This window comes from Myotis brandtii, unplaced genomic scaffold, assembly GCF_000412655.1.
Source record: "Myotis brandtii unplaced genomic scaffold, ASM41265v1 scaffold1466, whole genome shotgun sequence".
Taxonomy (NCBI): Eukaryota; Metazoa; Chordata; class Mammalia; order Chiroptera; family Vespertilionidae; genus Myotis; species Myotis brandtii.
Genome location: NW_005355270.1, coordinates 42817 through 61630, shown reverse-complemented (window position 1 = coordinate 61630; position 18814 = coordinate 42817). Strand labels below are relative to the sequence as shown.

The window sequence follows — 18814 nt, the reverse complement described above, 5'->3', positions numbered from 1 at the left end:
TGGATGGTGTTGGGGGGCCAGGATGAGGGCGTCAGAAACGCAGCAAGAGCAGCTTCAGCTCCGTCCCGCTGCCGCCTCGGCTGCCCCTGGTCCTAACCCGTCGCCCTCCGAGCCCCGGGGGCCCTCCACGCTTCTCAGCGGTTCCCACCGCGGGCTCCCTGGGCAACCTCAGTAGGTGCCCCGCCTCCTTTTCTGGCTGCAAAGAGCCCAGGTTGAGCGTCTTGCGTTCGAGTCCCGCTCCTCCCGGCACCTCGCTCCGACGCGAGCGCGTTTCTGCCCGGGCTCCACGGATGTTCTTCCGCCTGATCCGCCTCGCAGAGTTGCTCTCTGCGCCGGGGGAGATAATGGACGCGAAAGAGTTTTGTGAATCGTTACGAGTTTCTAATTCAGCCGCCCCTCGTGGAGCCCTGGGGCCTCGGTGCTGAGCCTCACAGACTCTCGCTGAACCCACACCTGGCCTGCAGGTGGGCGCCTTGCAACCTCCTATCCAAGAGCCAGCCAGCGGCTGCTCTCGCCTTGCAGTTCATGTCCTCCTGCTCCAGCTCCTCCACTTTTAACTACTTCTGTGTTGCACCCCTTCCCCTGGCTTAGAATCTGAAATGTTACTCCACGATTAGGTTGTTTTCTTTTTTATTGATACACCCCAGAGAGCGGTAATCACATTGATTTTTTTTTCCTCTAATACACCTATGTGCAGTTTTTGGGTTTTGATACAAGAAAGATACCTTGATTTCTGATTTTTTTTTTTTTGGTTATGGTGGCTCTTATTGTGATTGTTTTTACTATATTGGCTTTTGACCTACTGTAGTGAAATACCTAAATTATCTCTAGTTCTTTCCTGGCTGGGTTACTCAGTTGGGTAGAGCGTTGTCCTGACACACCAAGGTTTCGGGTATGAACCCCAGTCAAGGCACATACAAGAAGCAGCCACTAAATGTGTAAAGAAGTGGAACAATAAATTGATGTCTCTCTCTCTCTTTCGCTCAAATCAATTAAAAAATTTTTAATTGTATCTAGTTCTGTCTTTAACTGATGTAAGTATTAGCAGCTTATGGTAAAAACTGGAGTTTTCCTCTTTGAGGACTGAAGAAACGGTACACAAGAACGTTTGCTCTCCTTGGCCTGACAAAAACACTAATCTTTGGTTGATCATATATAAATTATGTAGTATCCTTTGGTTTTTAAGTTTCACATAATTTTAGTCTTAGAATTGTGTTTGTTTTTGAGGCTGCAATAGTTTCAGTTACCAAAAATGCCTTGGTCAAGAAACGGTTAGTTTTCTTTGACAGGTGTAGCAATAAAAGTATTTTATGTCTTCCTGCAGTAAAGTTCCTGTTGGAATAATTTTTTAAAGGGATATTTAAACAGACAAATAAAGGCAGCAAGCTTACCCCTCGGGCTTGATCCCTGTCCCTGCACACCTGTAACTGCCACTGTGAGCAAATGCAGTCCAGTTCAGAAGCGAATCCTCTTTCCCATCTTCCTTTCAGTGCCTCCAAGGCAGCTGCTTTCAGCTGCTGGTACTGCCCGCACAACTGCTGTCATTTTCCCAGTGGCTGTTCAAAACCACCCAGAGGTAACTAACTACCTATTATTGGCAGCGCAAGGTTCCCAGGAACCCAGTGCGGCTTCCCCAGTGTCTTCCCCACAGTGTGTGTGTGGGGGGGGGGGGGGGGAACCAGGGAACAGGTGTGTGATGACCCTGATGCCCATGCCTCCCCACTTTTGCAGCTTCCATATTGAGCCACACTAAGCTCTTACCATTCTGGCTCACACAGCACCTCCACATCTTCACAGATTCCATACTCAGTAAAGACGGTGAAAGGAAACTCTTTCAGAAGGAAGCTGCCTCTGTTGGGAGGTGTGGGAACAAACCTTTTTTTCTGCACGTCCGAGGACCCACAGGCTGAGCCTCGTACTTGGAAAGCAGAACTGAGACGGTGACAAACCGCAGTTAGCTTGGCGCACATCTGCCCTTCACACAGGCAGCCCTGTCAGTCCTGCAGTGCTTGGTGGGGGCAGCCTCTTGCTCAGTGAGACTAAGTACATGGTCTTGCTCACTTAGAGGATCTGTGAGCTGGAAACACTTAGCATGTGAATGAGGGCTGAGTCCTCTCCCAGCCCCTCCTGAATGGTTCCGAGGAGGTCACCTGATACTGCCTAGGGTATCCCAGAAAGAAGTAGACTTGTACATAGACACCCTTGAGCTCCAAATGCATTTCCAGGTCTTGGCCTGGAACAGCCATTCTTTAGAGAGCCTATTTGGGAATAAAAGGCTGGGGCATCCCAAAACCTCAGTAGCGATCTTCCAGACACCGTTGTTTGCTATGAGTGTAAACATAAGACATGCTTCCTGCAGAAAAGTCATTGGGAAATCACGGTATCCAGAAGGCGATCCCCATCTTGTGCTGACCAAGGGTGGCTTGTTACGGGGCCCTCCTGGCCTGTGTGGAGTGTATGAGCTCACCGTCTCAGTTTGCATCCCTTCGCTGTGTCCTTGGATTGCTTTCCAGAGGGCTTTTCTCCCGGATGGCTGGGTACAGAGGCACAGCAGCCTGTGGGCCGCTGGGGCTGCGTCTTTATTCTCATTGGCATCATTCCCCTGTGGTCTCTGCAGCCACGTCGCTGGGAGGTAAGAGTGTTACTGAATGGGCTCTGGATATAAGACTTCCCTGTGTCGTCAGTAGAAGGCTTTCGTTCCTGGTCCTTTCGTGTTTTAGAGCCGGGGTGGAATGTTAGTGCTCTGATGTCTCAAATTCTAATTCCTCTTCTTGAATTAGATCCTGTTTATTAAAATGGAAATAGGTACATACATACCCCAGGTTAAAACTGTCCATGTCAGTAGGAAAACAACCCTTACATGTATTTGGAGAGTGTTAGCTGTTTTGGGTACAGTTCAGTCTGTGTGGGGAGAACATGTCCGAGGCCCTTGGTAGCTGCTGAGCATCCTGTCAGCACCTCAGCTGTTCTGACTGGGTTTCTCTTCTCTGCTCGGTGGACTGGCTGGGAGTCGTGAACAGTTTGTGCGTGTTATTCTTGCCCCTGGTACATCACCCGAGGTGAGGGCTGGGTTCAAGACTGATTCCAGTTGCTTTAATGTAAAGCGTAGTTTTGTATTTTTCAGAGAAATGCCTCTTTTGATTTACCACCAACAGTAACCCACGTTCATGTGACTGTTTATCTCTCTGACATGCATCACTAGCAGCCTTCCAAGCAGACAGGATTGAGTTTGCCAAGTCATATGTGAGGACCACCAGGCGAGGCTTGTGAGGAGAGAAGAATAAAAAGGCAAAAACAAGGGACAAGGACAGAATGTTCTACTTCCGTGTAAAACCTAAGGCCGTGGTTTATGGGTCAGGACAGAGGACCCTCCTGTCGTGAGCAGACTCACCTGCAGAACTAGGCTCTGCTTTGCAGGAAGTGGAGTTGGCGAGTGAGGCGGTGGCTGTGGGGAGGGCACCTCACACTGCTCGCATCTCGATTCCACAGAGGTTTGTGTGGTTTAACATCGGCAGCGTTGACACCAGCGTTGACACCTTTGAGCGGAACCTGGAGACTGCTCATGGGGGGCTGGATCCAGCCTCCCAGCCAGGCGGCAGTGGTCTACACCCGTGAGAGTGACGGGCGCCTGGTTCCGGGCAGAGTGGTGTGGACTGTGCTTTCTTCAAGCGCGTCAGGCATCTGCTAATAATTTTTTTAAAATATGTTTTATTGATTTTTTTTTACGGGATAGAGAGCTAGAAGCATCGATGAGAGAGAAACATTGATCAGCTGCCTCCTGCACGCTTCCCACTGGGGATGTGCCCGCAACCAAGGTACATGCCCTTGACCGGAATCGAACCTGGGACCCTTCAGTCCGCAGGCCGACACTCTATCCACTGAGCCAAACCGGTTCGGGCATCTGCTAATAATTTTAATGTCTGTAGTAAGAAAATAGTTTGTTAGCTCTGTTTTTATTGAGGAAAGAATTGATCAGGTAGGTTAAAAAAGTGATACACTAGGCTGGGCAGGACTCGTCTGTGAGGAAGCCATACTGGTTCTGCTGGGGGTGCTACCCTCTCCGCCATACGGGCCAACCATAGGCGAAGTCAGGCAGGCCCACATGGGTGGGATGAAGAGCCTTCAGAATTGGGGGAAGGTTTGATGCCAGGGACAGACTTTGACACTTTTTTGTTGTTGTTAATCTTCACCCAGGGACATTTTCTTCATTGATTTTTAGAACGAGTGTAAAAGAGGGAGGGAAGAAGAGAAGAGATAGAGAGAAACATTGATGTGAGAGAGAAACATCCAACAGCTGCCCCTCGCACGTGCCCCTACCAGAGTCCAGAGATCAAACCTGCAACCGATGTACCTGCCCTTGGCCGGGAATTGAACCCGAGACTCTTGGTCCGCTGAGTGACGCTCTAACCACTGAGTAAACCCGGCCAGGGCTTCCACACATTTTTAAAGAAACCCCTCCCTTTTGTGTATCAGAACAGTTTCAGCCACTCAGTGGTTGAGTGTGGGCCTATGGAGGTCATGGTTCGATTCCCAGTCGGCACATATCTGGATTGTGGGCTTGATCCCCAGTGAGGGGCATGTTGGAGGCAGCCGATCAGTGATTCTCTCTCATCATGGATATTTCTATCTTTCCCTCTCCCTTCCGCTCTGAAATCAATACAAATAAATTATATTAAAAAAGCAGTCCCAGAACTATTGACTCTCCGTGGCCTGGGGTAATATTTATGGCCTTTCTCCTGACAAGTGGTTTTCTTGGGTTTTCTAGCTCTTTCTTGCAAAGCCTGGTGCCCACCCTTCTCCTGGTTGGCATCCTCTATGCTGCGAGGAGGGCCCGATGGGGACTGAGCGTGGTGGATGAGGAAGGGACCTCTTCAGTGCTGGCGAGACCACGGCCAGGATCCTAAAGAACAACATCGACGTGCGGTCTGCAGATGTAGCTGGTTACGAAGAAGCCAAGTTGGAGCTTATGGAGTTTGTGAATTTCCTCAAGAATCCTAAACAGTACCAGGACTTAGGAGCCAAAATTCCAAAGGTATCGATTTCAGAAAACGCAATACTGCTCCAGGTCCAAGTCAAAGGCAGAGGTCCCTATGGTCCAGGGTTGACAGGTAGTTGACAACAGCTTTCTGTGATGCTGATGTATTTTACTAATCACATTAGAGAGTGTAAATAGCATTTGCAGAGTAGAACAGTGACAATCTTCTCACCTGATTGACCTGAGACCACAGGGAGTTATTTTTACACTGTAAGGCAGTGGAACATACCCCTGTGTGGTGTGTTTATTTTTAACTTAATTGTACGTTCTGTGTTGTCTCTCTTCCTGTGAATTTGGTCCCAGTGGCCATGATCCTCTGTTGAATGTCCTGCATGAACCATGTGTTGGTGACAGTGTTGTTTCTCTGAATTGAAGCGAGGACTTTGAAGCCATCTGAGTGCAGAATCTATGTTTTCATGAATTTTTCTTACCCATTTATAGTTTTCTCACCTGCCCAATTTTTAAAAATATATTTTTATTGATTTCAGAGAGGAAGGGAGAGAGCTACATAGTTAGAAACATCAATGATGAGAGAGAATCACTGATTGGCTGCCTCCTGCATGTCCCCAGCGGGGATTGAGCCCGCAACCTGGGCATGTGCCCTTGGCCGGAATCAAACCTGGGACCCTTCAGCCCATGGCCTGATGCTCTATCCACTGAGCAAAACCGGGCATGGCTGGTCTTTATGCTCTTGGTTAAAAGTTTGGTTAATCATTAGCTGTGTATGTGGTGGAAATTTTGATTGAGATTTTGGAGTAAGTCCATACAGGCGGGAGTGGTGTGGCCGAGTTATGTTCCTCGTCTCCTGAGTATGCAGTGTTCTGGAAATGATAGAGTCTGCAAGCAGAGTCTGCCTTCTGCTCTCCTTCTGTGAGTGTCAGTGCCGCTGGACCCCGCTCCTGGGCTGGCCTTGTTTGCATTGTTGGGGCACGGCACGGCATGGATTTGGTGTTGGCCAGCGGCAGCTTGGTTAATGTGTTCGAGCCGAACATGCACAACCTTTGGATTATTTCTGCTATTGTTCTTGACTCCTGTGGCCAGGAAGGTGCTGGAACCCCAGGCTGTCCTTGGGGTTTTGCGAGGTGCTACAGGTGACTCTGCTGTGGTGTCTCCTTTTTTGTTAGGCCCCCCTGACATCAAAGCAGGTGCTGCATCTTCAAGGTGCACCTGCGTCCACTGAAGTTGGACGAGAGTCTCAGTTCAGACACCCTGCAGAAGAAGCCCGCGGCATGCACTCCGGCTTCACAGGTGAGTGTTGGCCAGGCCGTGCCGCTCTCCTTGGGAGGTTGTGTAATTGGTTTCTGGTTATACCATCGATCTGGCAAGTGTCAATCTTTGTCTTAAAACTTTGAATCTGTCGAGATGTAGCAGAGGCCTCGGAGGTGATTGGCCCCAAAGCAATCTGTACCCAGGTGAATTTCTATTTTAATTCTGTTTAGACTTGGTAATTTTTTACTATATTAACCAAATTTATATCTAAGGACAGACCCACTGAAGTGAACAGCCAGGCTGCATTTCATAGTCATGGGCTTAAGCTCCCAACCTGGCAGCTCCCTTAGCTTGTCTTTCTTCTTTGTAATTAAAACCCAAGAACCTGGTCTAGAAAACTTGTTTGCCTGCCAGAGTGGTTTAAATCCCAGTGGTTCAGGGCTTTTCCTGGGGACTTCCCACCTACTCAGCAGCCCTTTGCAAGCCTGTGGTTACCTAGGCGAGCCAGTAGCCTCTGCTGTGCTCCCCGCCACCGCAGAGCACGTTGCCATGGATCCGTGTCCTCCAGCCTCTGTAGTCGCTGTCTCCACAGGGTGAGCCTTTGTCAGCTAAGGGCAAGGAGAGATGACTTCTCACCTGACCAAGCTGGCTGGGGAGGGTCCTGGTCTGTGTCCTGCCCAGAATGTGCTTTCTGTCTTTCTCTTTCTCCCCTTGGGGTCTCACAAGTCACTCACACACCAAAGGTAAAGACTGGAGTAGACCACCCAGACTGTCTTTTCCTCATGGACAACCTTTGAGGCAGAAATGGAGAAGCTGATCTTCAAATTCACGTGGAACTGCAGGGCCCCTGGGTACCCCAAAACCATCTTGTCAAAGAACAGAGCGGAGACTCACACTGCTCTACTTCCCAGCTTACTGCCGGCTCTAGCAAACATGGCTACGGCACAACCACAGACATAGATCAGCAGAGAGAAGCCTACAGCTCGCTGGTCAGTGAGTTTGTCCAGCGTGTGAAGACCATTCAGTGGGGAAAGAACAGGCTCTTCAACAAATGGGGCTGGGACAGTCGGATGTTCACACACCAGGAATGAAATTGGACCCTACCACCCTCTGTGTGTTAACTCACATGGAGCTCTTAGAAGGAAACAAGGGGGAAGCTTTATGACCTCTTTTGGTAATGGTTTCCTAGTTAGTATGATGCTGAAAGCATAAGCAACAAATGAAAAAGTAAATTAGACTCCTTCAAAATTAAAATTTTGTGTATCAGCAGACATTGTCTAGTGAGCGAAAGGCCAGCTGACAGACTGGAAGAAAACGCTTGGAAATCATGCGTCTGATAAAGGTATGAGATCCAGAATCTGTAAAGAACTGTCACAAGTCAGCACAATAAAGAACTCAGTCTAAAATGGGCAGAGGATCGGAGCAGACACTTTTTCATAGATACACAAATGGCCAAAAAGCACATGGGAAGGCGCTGAGTGCTTTTCGTCTTTAGGAAAGTGCAACTTGAGAGCACAGGGAGGTAGCACCTCACACCCACCTGCTGGCTGTAAAGGATGGACCAAGGGGGGAGCTGGCAAGGGTTGGAGACACGCTGGTGGGATGTGCAGTAGTGCAGGTGAGGGAGCAGTGTGGTGGTTCTCCAGAGAGTAGACTAGTCACCGTATGACCAGCAGTTCCTCGTGTCCATACAGATGTTCACAGCAGCATTCCTCAGAACTGCCCGTGTCCACCAGCGCGTGATGGATGAGCCAGGTGTATTATTCGTGTAATGGGATGTGGATTTTATGTTAAATAACTTGCACCTTCATAAGATGTTTAACCAGAAAGCTGGTTAAAAACAGTGGTCATGGCAAGGTAGTTCCTGTGTCCTTCATGTGCTCACCTGCTTTCCCTCTGGTCTCTCGGCTGGAGGCTTTCCTGGGATGCAGCCCGCTGGGCACCAATGGCAGCCGTCTCTCCTTTCCCGGGTCAGGTGCTGATATTCCAATGTTTGCAATGAAGCAGCCCTGATCGCCGCTCACCACCTGAATCCTTTTGTGCAACAGAAGCACTTTGAGCAGGCCATTGAGAGGGTCATCGGAGGTGAGCAGATGTCCCTTGGGGGGCACCCACCCTGGGGCGCAGTTCACTTCAGCACACAGGAGCCATGGACTGTTTTCCAAACCAAAATTTGGGACTTTGGGTTCGCCAACAACCTCCATGATTTTTCTAGAGCTACGTTTAGAATCTCCAAGACATGGGACCCTCAGGGCACTGGCGTAGAGGCAGACGTGGGTGCTGCATGTGGTTGAGAGGAACAGGGTTTCCTGGACGCTTCCTGCTGGGACATGCTCTGTGAGCGCTGTGCTGTGTGCTGCGTGTGCGAGTGTGTGTACGTGTGTACGTGTGCGTGCAGCGTCACCGCCTGGCTTTCCATCCTCAGCTCAGCTTGGGAAACTAGTCAGTTGGTTGAAGGTGTCCAGAGTGCCTTCCCAGGGATGGACATCAGGTGTCCACATGGCGAGCAGCTGTCCATGGTCAGGTCAGCAGGCTGGTGTCGCTGTTCTGTCCTTGTTGAACTTTTTACTAACGTGTGACATGTTTAGAGAAGCACGTAGAGAAAGTCATGCAAGAGTAGGCCTTCCTTCCCCCAGATGCTGGCACCTGGGCTTCCCTCCCAGCCCCGGCTTCGTCTGGAAGGAAGTCCGGCTTAATTAGCATATTACGCTTTTATTATTATAGATTGGCAGTTGAGGTGTCCAGAGCCTGGAGCGTAGCACTTCTTCCCGGGGTTGCGGGCCCAGCACCTGGCACCCCTACTGCTGCACCCTCCCTCTCCTCTCTGGGCCATCGCGCCCGCCCCCCTCCCCACGAGCTCTGTTGTCAGCTCCTGGGCCTGTGCACAGGACACCTGGCCAAGAATCTTCCATAGGGGGCTCAGGGTTTGAGGAACCACCTGCCATGCACTTGGCGCCTGTTCTCTGGGCCCTTGATTCACAGGTGAATAAAATGGCTGGGGTTTCAGCCTCATGGTGGCCTCTGCTCACAAGTGGGGCCATCCCTGCTGGCTGCCTCCCTGTGAGGACCTGCTGCTCTGAGCCTGGAGCTCTTGGAAACCTGCTCTTGGCTGGGGGAGGCTCACACAGGAGGGCCAGGCCTCTGTGGGGACAGGATCTTCACTGTAATGACTAAAGGTCCAGGGCACTTGTCACTGACGGGTGATCCAAATAAGCCGCCCTGAGTGCAGCACAGCAGGCCCCAGGGGCTTAGGCTGGAGAAAACGGCGCACCCCCTGGCTCGCACCCTCCCCGCACCGCACTGTGGGGATGGCTACAAAGGAAGAGACACGGTGGTTGGGCCTTAGGGCTTAGGACGGGTGATGTTTTAATGCCACTTCTGTAATTAGCTCCGCAGCAGCAGGAAGGATGGATGTGTGTGGGGGGAGACCCGGGGTGGTGGTGCAGACAGGCCACCCTTACAGGATTGGGTTTTAAGGGGCATTCTTGACTGTGCCTGGTCAGTCAATGTCCTGTGTTGTTGCTGATCATGTGGCAAGAGAGGGAGTCTCCTGCCCCTACGTGGAAGGCAACCACCTGCATTTCTCAGGCCAATTTGCCTGGGGGACCTTCCTCTAGCCAAGCACAGTGGGCCCATTGCCCAGGGCTCCTATGGAGGAGCACATTTCAGTGGGGTGTCAGTGGGGAACAGATCAGGGCAGGTTTCCGTGGGAACAAAAAGCAAGCTCACACATTTATTTTAAAACCAATCTTGGACTTGCAATCAGACCAGAAGCCTGTCCTATCCTTTAGCACATAAAAAGCAGTGTTGGGAGCAGCTGAGCCTGGTAGCCTGATTTGGGGGCCAGGGGCTGTGCCCACGTTCTCCCACACCTCCAACCCCCTTGGGCCAGGATGTGCATCGATAGGGTTTGGGGACTGCATGGGCAAGGGACTGGAAGAAGGTGGCCCACCCCCAAGCAGTCTGAGGCAGTCGTGCCGTATTTGGTGTTCTGAGCTAAGGAGGGTGGGCCCGCTGTCTTGCAGGGACCAGGACGAGCAGGGTCTTAGGGCCTGGGAGGGACCCCATTGCTGGCACTGCTCCCTGGGTGGCTGGAAAGGGACAGGATTGAAATAAAGGTGGAAATGTTCAGGATTGACTCTTCCACCCACGTATTTGGCTAGACCCCAGGGGCTTTGCAGAGCGGCAGTCATCTACTCAGATCCCCCCGTCACCCAGCATCCACTCGGGAACCTTGTGACAGATGAGAGCACCAGTCCTGTGGACAGAAGGTTCCAGAAGGCCCAGTCCACTCCTGTCTCATCCCCGGGCATTGTCAGCCCTGACCCAGGGACCAGGAAGGAATTGGACATCAGGCCACTGGGCTGTGCTTGTGCTGGGTGCCTTGAGACCCTGACCTGGAGCCATGTGGGGTGGGCAGAGTGTCCACGGAGCCACACATCACATTTCCTCTGCCTGGGTCCCGGGGCTGCCTGGCCTAGTTCTCCTTGGGCCTCTCCACAGTGAGAAACGTGTCCACAATCGCTGGCTGCCGCTCAGTTTTTTTTTTGTTTGTTTGTTTGTTTTTTCTGTGGGAACAAAAAGCAAGCTCACACATTTATTTTAAAACCAATCTTGGACTTGCAATCAGACCAGAAGCCTGTCCTGTCCTTTAGCACATAAAAAGCAGTGTTGGGAGCAGCTGAGCCTGGTGGCCTGATTTGGGGGCCAAGGGCTGTGCCCACGTTCTCCCACACCTCCAACCCCCTTGGGCCAGGATGTGCATCGATAGGGTATGGGGACCGCATGGGCAAGGGACTGGAAGAAGGTGGCCCACCCCCAAGCAGTCTGAGGCAGTCATGCCGTATTTGGTGTTCTGAGCTAAGGAGGGTGGGCCCGCTGTCTTGCAGGGACCAGGACGAGCAGGGTCTTAGGGCCTGGGAGGGACCCCATTGCTGGCACTGCTCCCTGGGTGGCTGGAAAGGGACAGGATTGAAATAAAGGTGGAAATGTTCAGGATTGACTCTTCCACCCACGTATTTGGCTAGACCCCAGGGGCTTTGCAGAGCGGCAGTCATCTACTCAGATCCCCCCGTCACCCAGCATCCACTCGGGAACCTTGTGACAGATGAGAGCACCAGTCCTGTGGACAGAAGGTTCCAGAAGGCCCAGTCCACTCCTGTCTCATCCCCGGGCATTGTCAGCCCTGATCCAGGGACCAGGAAGGAATTGGACATCAGGCCACTGGGCTGTGCTTGTGCTGGGTGCCTTGAGACCCTGACCTGGAGCCATGTGGGGTGGGCAGAGTGTCCACGGAGCCACACATCACATTTCCTCTGCCTGGGTCCCGGGGCTGCCTGGCCTAGTTCTCCTTGGGCCTCTCCACAGTGAGAAACGTGTCCACAATCGCTGGCTGCCGCTCAGGGTCGCCGAGGTGCTGCTTCTCACGGTTCTGCTCTGCCCTGGTCCGAGTCCAGGATGGGGACCGCAGACAGCCGGCCCGGGGCAGTGGGTGCAGGCCTGGTGGGAACACGGGAAGGGTCAGCATGGCCTGGGGTCCTGCGTCTCTCCTGTAGATACCAGGCTGGCCCTGTGTGCTTCCCAACACAGTGTCGGCCACACAAGGGGTCCCCAGGCACTTAGAAAATGTGAGTGCCAGCAACGAGGACGTGTGGGTCTGAACCCCCCACCCTGGGCCCCGCCTGCATGTGGTTTGAGCAGGGAGAGAGGAATGTCCCTGGTCCCACTCACCCCACTGGCTGCCTTGCCATTTCTGAGGCTTTTGGGGTCTTGGGCCCAGGACAACGCTTCCTTGGGAACCAAAGTGGACACCACGCCAGGCTGCGCTGAGGTGGGGCCAGGTTGGTGAATGGCACCTCCTCTGTGTTCAGCTGAACTTGTGACTTTTTTACATTGTTTTTTTAATCCTCGCCTGAGGACAGGCTCATTCATTTTAGAGGGAAAGGGAGAGAGAGAAACATTGATCAGCTGTCTCTCCCACCCGCCCCAACCAGGCTGGGGATCGAACTCGCAACCTAGGTATGTGCCCTGATCAGGAAGGAAACGGTGACCCTTCGGTGTGCTGGACGGTGCTCCAGGCAACTGAGCTCCAACCAACGGGGCTTAACTAGTGAGCCATTTAGTAAATGCTTCCTGCAGTGGGTCTGTGACTGTGGCCTTTGGTGGTGTTTGAAAAGCAGAACTGAGGAGGGGTAGCAGGAACAGGAGGCACATAGATATGTAGAAGGCAGAAATGTGGAATAAAATGGTGCTGTGGTGGCAAATACTTAAACACAATTGAGATAAACTTATTTTTAAAAACGGATTTCAGGGAGCAGTGTTTAGTGGTCTCGGGCCCCAGGACCTCCCCCAATGCCCATCGTGTGCCAATGCCAGTGCCAGCCTCACCTGCTGGTGATTCACCCGTCAGGTTCTCATCATCGGAGTCAGCAAAGACCTCGGCCAGTTCCTGGTCGGACATGTCGGTCAGCTCGGTGAGGTCCAGGAGGTCAAAGTGCACCTCGAGGGAGGACACACTGCTGAGTGGCTCTGGGGGCAGGGGGCGTGTCACTGCGCAGTTGTCCGTGGGGCCCCCTGCCCCCACGAGGCCCAGGGGAGACCCAGAGCTCTGGGTAAAGCCCAGCATGGCCCCCAACTCTGCTCCCCACACTCAGGACCAAACGCCTTCTGGGGAGCCCCACTTATAGATGGTACAGCTGAGGCCCAGCGAGCCAAAAGCTTGAAAAGCTCAGTGCTTGCCACACTGGGGAGTGTTTGGACAGGGTGTGGTCCCTGGTCCCCACTCCCCGTGGGTCACAGGTCCCCATGGAACATGCCAGGCAGCTCCCCTGTACTTACGCCTCCGTTCTGTGACCTGCAGGAGCCCTGGTGCCGGTATTGGAATTCCCACCTCCTCCTGCTCGGCCACAGGCAAGTGGCCGCTGTCCCCTGTCCCAAGGGCCGGGGCATCCAGGGCAGCCAGTGGCACCTCGATCTCCTTAACTATTTCTGCAAAAGACAGAATGCTTTACCCGCAGGACACAGGCAGGAGGACTTGAGAAGTTGCCTCATGGGTGCTGGGCAGTGAGCAGGGTGCTCAGGGTAGCCTTGGGCCAGGACCCCACATGAGGAGGGGGCTTCTCTGAGGAGGCTCCTCGTTTTCCATATTTAAGTTTGTTGTGAGGTGAGGGCAGGAGGCCCCTTGAGGGCGGTGCTTGGTGGAGGTGGGACCACAGGAACACAGGCTCCCACACGTCCCCTGGGACCCCACAGCTGAGCAAGTAGACTCCAGGGACCGACCCGGGGGCCCCCAGCAAGGCTCTGCGATGCCTCGGGTGGATGCCAGAGTCAGAGTGGATGAAGCCTCAGGAGCAGCTGCTGCCGTCGCGACGAGGGGCCCCGCTGGGGCTCTCGGTGCCAACAGCTGCCTGTGAGGGTGGGCCTGTCCTCCCCACTGTGGTCAGCAGCCTGGACGCCACCATGTGGGACATGTGGGTCTGGAGGGTCCCGGCTTACAGCTGCAGAGCTGGGCGGTGCACCTGGCCTCGGGACGGGCACCACCTGCCCTGGATGGGGCTGAGGGAAGGTGTACCTGCTGCCCGCGGGCGGCCTGCCCAGCTCTGCACCCTACTGCCCTCACGTGGGCAGGCCAGGCTGGACAGGCTCGAGATCCGGTTTCTACCTCTGGTGCATCAGGAGTGTGGCTTCTGAGCATCCTGAGAGGGTAGAGTTACACCCACCCCTGTCCTGGCCCCCACAGCCTGGCAAGGACACCTTCCCGCCCAGAGGCCACGAGAGATGAGATTCGGACCCTGCTCTGTGCTGGGGGTGCTGGGCCAAGGAAGCCCTTGGGGGCCTTGGTCTGCAGGACACTTTGCTTTGTGTCCTCATGGGGAGGGTGGCACCGGGTGTAAGTGTCCTGGGGCCTGTCACACTGAGACACTTCCACACCTGACCTGTGGGGGGTGTCTGGGCTGAAGCCTCTGGGATGATAACTAGTGACAATGCCTCTCGGTTTTCAGACTTGCTCTGTGCCAGGCACTGCCCAGTGCTCTGCTCTCTGGACGTCACAACCAGCCATGAGGGCGGAGCGCTGAGCGTTGTGCTTTAGAGAGTGGCTCAGCTCCCTGCAGGCACCACACGGGGGACCATGGAGTCTGAGCTCTCGGCCTCCATTCCCAGGTCATGGTGCAGGGCTGGGAGCAGGGGCAGAGGAGGGAGGAGACCCCTGCCTGTGCCCGCAGGGAAGCTGGAATATGTTTCCTGGGCCCTCCCCAGGCGGAAGCGGACTTGAACGATGGAAGGATAGAGGCAGGGGTCTGCTCACAGCTGCCCTGTCCCTTGGTTGCTGGGTGGGGCCCTTCTCTAGCAAGAAAGCATCCATTCATTCATTCTTCAACCCAACAAAGGTTTCCTGAGTGCGTACTCTGTGCCAGGGCCATAGCACGAACCAAGTGGATGGTCCCACCCTCGAGGACGGGCAGTTCTCCTGTTGGGGGCAGGGGTCTGAAGGTGGGCGGGAGCTGCGTCACATCTGGGGACAGGGCGAGGCCCAGGGGACAGGGGTGGGGTACACCCGTAGATGCTGACTGCTACTCCGAGGGAGCGAGCGGTGCAGTGCTGGAGGGTCTGTGCTGAGAGGGGCACCGGCTAGTTGCACCTTTAAGGGACGCAGTCCAGGTGGGAAGGATGAAGACCACAGGGGCTAAGATGGGGGCTGGGGGGACCCAGCAGGACCTCAGCCAAAGAGCACACTCCTGGCCCATCTAGTGGGGAAGGGGGACTGGGAGCGTCCACGTGCCTCTTTGCAGACAGAGGGAGGCAGGAGCCTCGGACAGCCCCTGGGACAGACTCCACAAGCACCGTGGCCTGTGGCACTGACCGTAAGAAGCACATTTTACAAAATTCCAACATCCCAGAAACAGCAGAGCATCTGTGTGCTGTAGAGTCAACGGCATATGGTGTGTGTCTGGTCTTTTGAGTCATTTTCATCGCCTTTTGGCAGTGCCTGGTCTCTGTAAATCCTGGTGCCCTGATCTGTCTCAAAGCTGTGGGGGAAGAAGATGTAGCTTCTGCCATCAAGGACACTGGTCCTGGGCTAAGAATGTGAGGGAAAGTGAGAGTAAGAGTCAGTGTGCCACTGCAGATGCCAGGGACAGAGCAGCCCAGGAAGGTCAGGGCTGACCTTGTCAGGTAAAGCAGGTGGCCATGATGCAAGACAGTCCAGCTGTTAAATGTGGAGTCACCCACAGTCCAGCCATTCCACTCCGACGCTTAAACCCGAGAGAACCAAAAGCACATGTGCACACAAACACTTGAACACAAATGTTCACAGCAGCACTGAGCGTCAAAAAAGGCAAAAGTGAAAGCAAACCCAAATGTCCATCAGTGGATGACGGATACACAGAATGGGGTCCATCCATCACTGGATACTACTCAGCCACAGAAAGGAACGGCGCTCTGACACCGGCTATAACATGGATGAACCTTGAAAACACGGTGAGTGCAAGAAGCCAGACACAAAAAGGCCACATATTATGGCACCATTTATGCAGATGTCCAGAACAGGCAAATCCATAGAGTAGAAAAGTAAATCAGAGAAGACACAGAGTAGATTGGTGGGTGGGGGGTGTGTGGAATGTGGAGTAACTGCTGATGTGTACAGGGTTTCTTTCCTGAAATGCTAAAATTAGACGCTGGTGATGGTTGTACAACTTTGTGAATACAGATGCTCCCTAACTTATGATGGGGTTATACCCTGATAAACTTGTCGTAAGTTGAAAATATGTTAAGTGTCCCTAGCCAGTGTGGCTCATTGGGTAGAGCATCAGCCTGTGGACTGAAGGGTCCTGGGTTTGATTCTGGTCAGGGGCATGTACCTCAGTTGCAGGCTCCTGGCCCTGGTCAGGGGCATGTAGGAGGCAACCAATTGATGTGTCTCTCTCACATGGGTGATTCTCTCCTACTTTCCACTCTCTCTAAAAATCAATGGAAAAAATATCCTCAGGTGAGGATTAAAAAAGAAAAGAAAGTATTGTAATTAAAAAATGCATTTAAGACTCCTCATGTACTGAACATCGTAGCTTAGTCCAGACACCTCAAATGTGCTCAGAAGACCATGTACATTAGCCCACAGCTGCCCAGCACCACAAGAGAAAGTAGCGTATCGCTAGTCTGGAAAAGACTAAAACTGAACATTCAAAGTACAGTTTCCACTGGAAGCTTATCACTGATTGCCATCGTAAAGTAAAAAAATTAAGTTGAACCATCTTAAGTTCAACTTAAGTACTAACAATACTAAATTGGAAACTGTAAAAGGCTGAATTTTAGGACATGTGACTTATATCTCAATTTTTGAAATCATCAGTGGAAACAAAGGTGATTTTTGGCTGGCATTAAAGGGCAAAGCCAGGATGACTTAGGACATGAACCATATGCTGTACACCTACTTACTATGTGCCAGGCACCTGGCTCAAAGGCTGGGACTGGGTGTGAGCTCCAGGATCTGGGCTTGCCCTAGTGCACGGTAGGTGCACCATAAATGTTTGTGGAATGACTGAGCCCCAAAACCCATATATATATATGTCTAAGCGACCATTACGACCAGTTGACTGAATGACCAGTCGACCAGTCGCTATGACACGCACTGACCACCAGGGGGCAGATGCTCAATGCAGGAGCTGCCCCCTGGTGGTCAGGGCCCTCCCACAGCCATCCTCCTGCAGCTGGCCAACCTCCCGTGGTCTCTCCCCCCAGGACTGGACGAGATGGCCCCGATCGCAGGCCAGGCTGAGCGACCCCATCTGTGCACGAATTCATGCACCGGCCTCTAGTAGTTAACAAGAGGCTCTCTGATCGATCAGTCTGATCTCTGGAGGACAAAGGGACACATGTCCCACAAGTCAGACCCCCTGCTCTTCCTGGGGCACAGCAGAGCAGGGAGCGCCCTGGCAGGCGTGGGCAGGGTGGTTGGCAGCCTGATGGAGCCACACGCGGGGGTCACGCCAGCCAGGGCTGAGGCCAGCAGGTGTTTCTGATGCCCAGGACACTCCCTGTAGGGAGACTGAAGTTGGGGTGCCACAATCTGCCCCCTCCCCCAGGGCTGACTGCTAATGTGAGTAGAGTGGATAGGGTTACTGTGTGCTATGCCGCTGACCTATTTTCAGCACAATTGTGCTGAGAACGGCCCAAATTTCAAGTCCCCTTCTGTGTGTCCAGGGCCTTGCCCCAGCATCAACGAGGAGGCCCTCTGCGCGCACCCACGAGCAAACGCAGTAATGAACTGAATAAATGAATGTCATAAAGAAGGCCACAGCGAGGGAGAGATGTCACAGAAGTGGGGCACCCGCACCCTATTTCCCCAGCCCTGGTCCCTAGACTCAGCGCCCCTCCTCCTCACCCCGTCCAGGCTCAGCCTCTCTCTCCCTGTGGGTGGGCTAGTTTTCCATAGTCAACAGTTGAGGTCCTTCAAGAAGTACACTACCCACCACAGCCCCTAATCTTTTCAACTCTGGATCTGCACTCTTGGATGATTCAGATATTCATTCATTTTAAGTCCATGATGAGATTTGAGTGATGCTCTATAAACACCGTATCTTTTCGAGATAATTGCAGAGACAATTGTGGGTGAAATAATGTGTCTGGATTTGCTACCAATGACTGCTGAAGGGAGGGGCTTGGTGGGGCCTGGGTGAGCAGCAGGAGGTGGCAGGCAGGGCTTTCCCACAGTTTTCTCTCCCTTTGTGTGTGCTCTGCACTCTCCAAAGTAAAGTTTACAAAAGTTAGTGAACTGAGAGGATGACAGTCACAGCACCCACATGTGACCTACCTGGTGAGACCCCACGGAGTGGACACACCAGCCGCGTGCAGTCAGCCCAGCCCCCCTGCCCAGAACAGGCCCCGTAAACACACGTCTGTGCACCGATGACTTAATCTCGGGCTTCAGTAACTGAGACTCCAAGACTGAAGGGTGGCCAGGCTCCTCTGCCCCCGCCCCGCAGGCCTGGCGGCTCTGCTCTCAAGCTGCCACTGGGAAGTGGGGGGGGGGGGGGGGGTGAGGCTGTCAGTTGTGAGAAAAGGCTGGATCCCTCCCATAAGTGACAAAACAAAGGAACCCGGCACCGCCAGCCCCTGGTGTGTGGTGCTGGCAGGGAGGGTAACGGTCCAGGCCACCCTCTGGCATGAACCTGCCCAACAAGGGCTGCAGACAAGCACGGACCCACGGCTCCAGGACACTTCCGGGGCCAGCAGTTTGGTTCCAAGGGAGGCCGCTTGCGCCGCGGGGGACCCCCAGCGGGTCCCTGTGTGGTCAGGGAGGGGCCCCTGGAAGGGGACCTCCAGGAAACGGATGCACCCCGGCCTGGTCAGGCGGGCTGGAGCCCTGCGTTTGCATCCTGGCTCCCAGTCGGATGAACGGCACCCACAAATCCTTTCTGAACGGGCTTGGGTGGGGGTTCCCACAGTTTTTCTCTCATTCCGTCAGGATAGCGGACCGGCTGGAGGAGTGTCCCTCCGTGCACACCTGCCCACCCAGACGCGTGGTCCCTGGGGCTCGCCCAGTCCCCGCCCCCCCCCGCCCCGCAGCCAGCACCT

At 53.6% G+C, this 18814-nt stretch overlaps 2 protein-coding genes across 2 annotated transcripts in view; one reads left to right on the top strand and one right to left on the bottom strand.

Moving 5' to 3' along the window:
• The first annotated feature begins 6300 nt into the window (after positions 1–6300).
• The window catches only part of GAS8 (growth arrest-specific 8), a 29725-nt gene continuing 17211 nt past the window's right edge, over positions 6301–18814 (top strand). Inside the window, exon 1 of the mRNA XM_014535597.1 lies at positions 6301–8329. The gene's annotated coding sequence lies outside the window, so the exon portion shown is untranslated. The remainder of the gene's footprint in view (positions 8330–18814) is intronic.
• The window catches only part of DBNDD1 (dysbindin (dystrobrevin binding protein 1) domain containing 1), a 12295-nt gene continuing 4297 nt past the window's right edge, over positions 10817–18814 (bottom strand). The window contains exons 2-4 of the mRNA XM_014535614.1: positions 13082–13248; positions 12632–12772; positions 10817–11743 (exon numbers count right to left, since the gene is read on the bottom strand). Coding sequence (XP_014391100.1) covers positions 11586–11743; positions 12632–12772; positions 13082–13248 — 466 coding nt within the window. The 3' untranslated portion in view covers positions 10817–11585. The remainder of the gene's footprint in view (positions 11744–12631; positions 12773–13081; positions 13249–18814) is intronic.